The sequence below is a fragment of the Sardina pilchardus genome, chromosome 13 (genome assembly GCF_963854185.1).
Source record: "Sardina pilchardus chromosome 13, fSarPil1.1, whole genome shotgun sequence".
Taxonomy (NCBI): domain Eukaryota; kingdom Metazoa; phylum Chordata; class Actinopteri; order Clupeiformes; family Clupeidae; genus Sardina; species Sardina pilchardus.
In genome coordinates, this window is record NC_085006.1 from 2870672 (window position 1) to 2872500 (window position 1829).

Consider the following 1829-nt stretch of genomic DNA (forward strand, 5'->3'; position numbering starts at 1 on the left):
AATTATGGATTAGATCCCAGCGCTGCAATTGCGCATCATCACCTACAGGTCACTTTGAGAGGGCTTTGTATGGACATAAGGGACATTGAACTGTTAATAGACTTTCTACTCAATGTTTTACCAGGATGACAACATAGATGATAGTTATATTGATCTAAAATGTGCTATATTGGCATTCCACCTGATGCGGTGATGTGCGACGGTACAGTGGAATCAAGGTAATAAACAGGTAGTGTCTGCAACAGGTAGACTTTAGATCAATAATACATTTAGTTATCACCATCAAATGTGTAGTCTGGACGGCGTGTGAACAGGCGACACAAATAGTGATAATGGAAGCCGCTTGTAACTCTCCAGGGTGCTGAAGTTGTATCTTATTGTTGTAGACGCAAAGGAACCCTTGCGCACTCTCATCCAATTGGAAGCGCAAGGACGATGATCATTTATGGTGTGCCATCTTCAAGCAGATCAACTACGTTTTACTTAATCTCTGTTTACATTTAAATTTGAAGTACTGTCATCCGGTGATGTTTAAAGAGTTACGAGAGCCAAAGTTTGAAGGAAGCATGTTCAAGTGAACTACTGAGATTCACATGAACGATCTGGATGTCAGAGGAAGGGTGAGCAATGAATACCACGGTAAGTAACAAAATATGCATCGTTTATTTGAAGGCCCCAATATTATTTGTGCCATTCAATATAATATTTTACTTACCATAATTCATTTAAATGAATTGTTTCCTAATTCAATGGCAATATAACATATTAGGAAATCCGTGTCTGTGGTCAACAAACCTAATTATCAAACAAATTAATTTCACAGACTTCCAAGACTCGTGTGTAACAGCAACTTACCAGTACGGATACCCAAAAGAGACAATGCACCAGCTACCACTCCATTTCGGGAGTGTATTATGGGACCTGTCAAGCCATCCCTGCTGTCCAGTTTTGAGAAGTAAACACAGCCTTGGGACAATACCATTTTACAACTTCTCACTATGGATACTGCTAGGATTCCTGACGTTTCCATGTTGTGTACAGTGTTTAATTTTCAAAGTGGGAGTTCTTGGGCCTTGGAATTGTGATCCAGTACACTCCAAATCCCTGCCCTCGGTTGCAGCAAAATTGGCCGTTGGCAGGATAAATGACGATTTCACCTTGGATCTGGGATGTAAACTGGATTTTATGGTTCTTCAAGAGCCCTGCGAAACGTCGAAAGCACTGACAACATTTGTGAACTACGAGCAACTCGTCGATGCTTTCGTGGGACCAGCAAATCCTGGTTACTGCAACGCTGCTTCACTTTTGGCTAAGAACTGGAACAAGGCCATTTTCTCCTGGGCTTGCATCAATTATGAATTGGACAGGATCCAAGGATATCCAACTTTTGCAAGGACTTTACCGTCTCCAACGCGAGTGCTTTTTACAGTGCTAAAGTACTTCAGGTGGGCCAATATTGGCATAGTGTCCTCCGATGAGGATATATGGATAGACACGGCTGGCAAGGTGGCTAATTCTCTGAGGAGTCAAGGGCTCCCCGTTGGCATAGTGGCGTCCGTGGGGAGCAATGCAACAGAGATTGAGAACACTCTACGGGACATTCAGAAGGCAGGGGAAATAAAAGGTAAGTGCTTTGATTGTCTATTTGTTGGCCTACCAATTCTCTCGTGCAAACATCTTTGGAGAGCAGAGAATTAGTTATCCAGCGCATTAAATATATCGTATCCTAGCCAACCTCCTGTTACACTTGCACACGCCACATTTGATATGCAAGATGGAACCAACCCAATCCATTCTGCAATGTTGTTTTGCACTAATATAGAAAGCCA

The 1829-nt window shown here is 42.3% G+C and overlaps 1 protein-coding gene across 1 annotated transcript in view; it reads left to right on the top strand.

Annotated features, from left to right (window-relative positions):
• The first annotated feature begins 627 nt into the window (after positions 1–627).
• Positions 628–1829, top strand: part of gucy2f (guanylate cyclase 2F, retinal) — a 9161-nt gene continuing 7959 nt past the window's right edge. The window contains exons 1-2 of the mRNA XM_062553067.1: positions 628–639; positions 1042–1624. Coding sequence (XP_062409051.1) covers positions 628–639; positions 1042–1624 — 595 coding nt within the window. The remainder of the gene's footprint in view (positions 640–1041; positions 1625–1829) is intronic.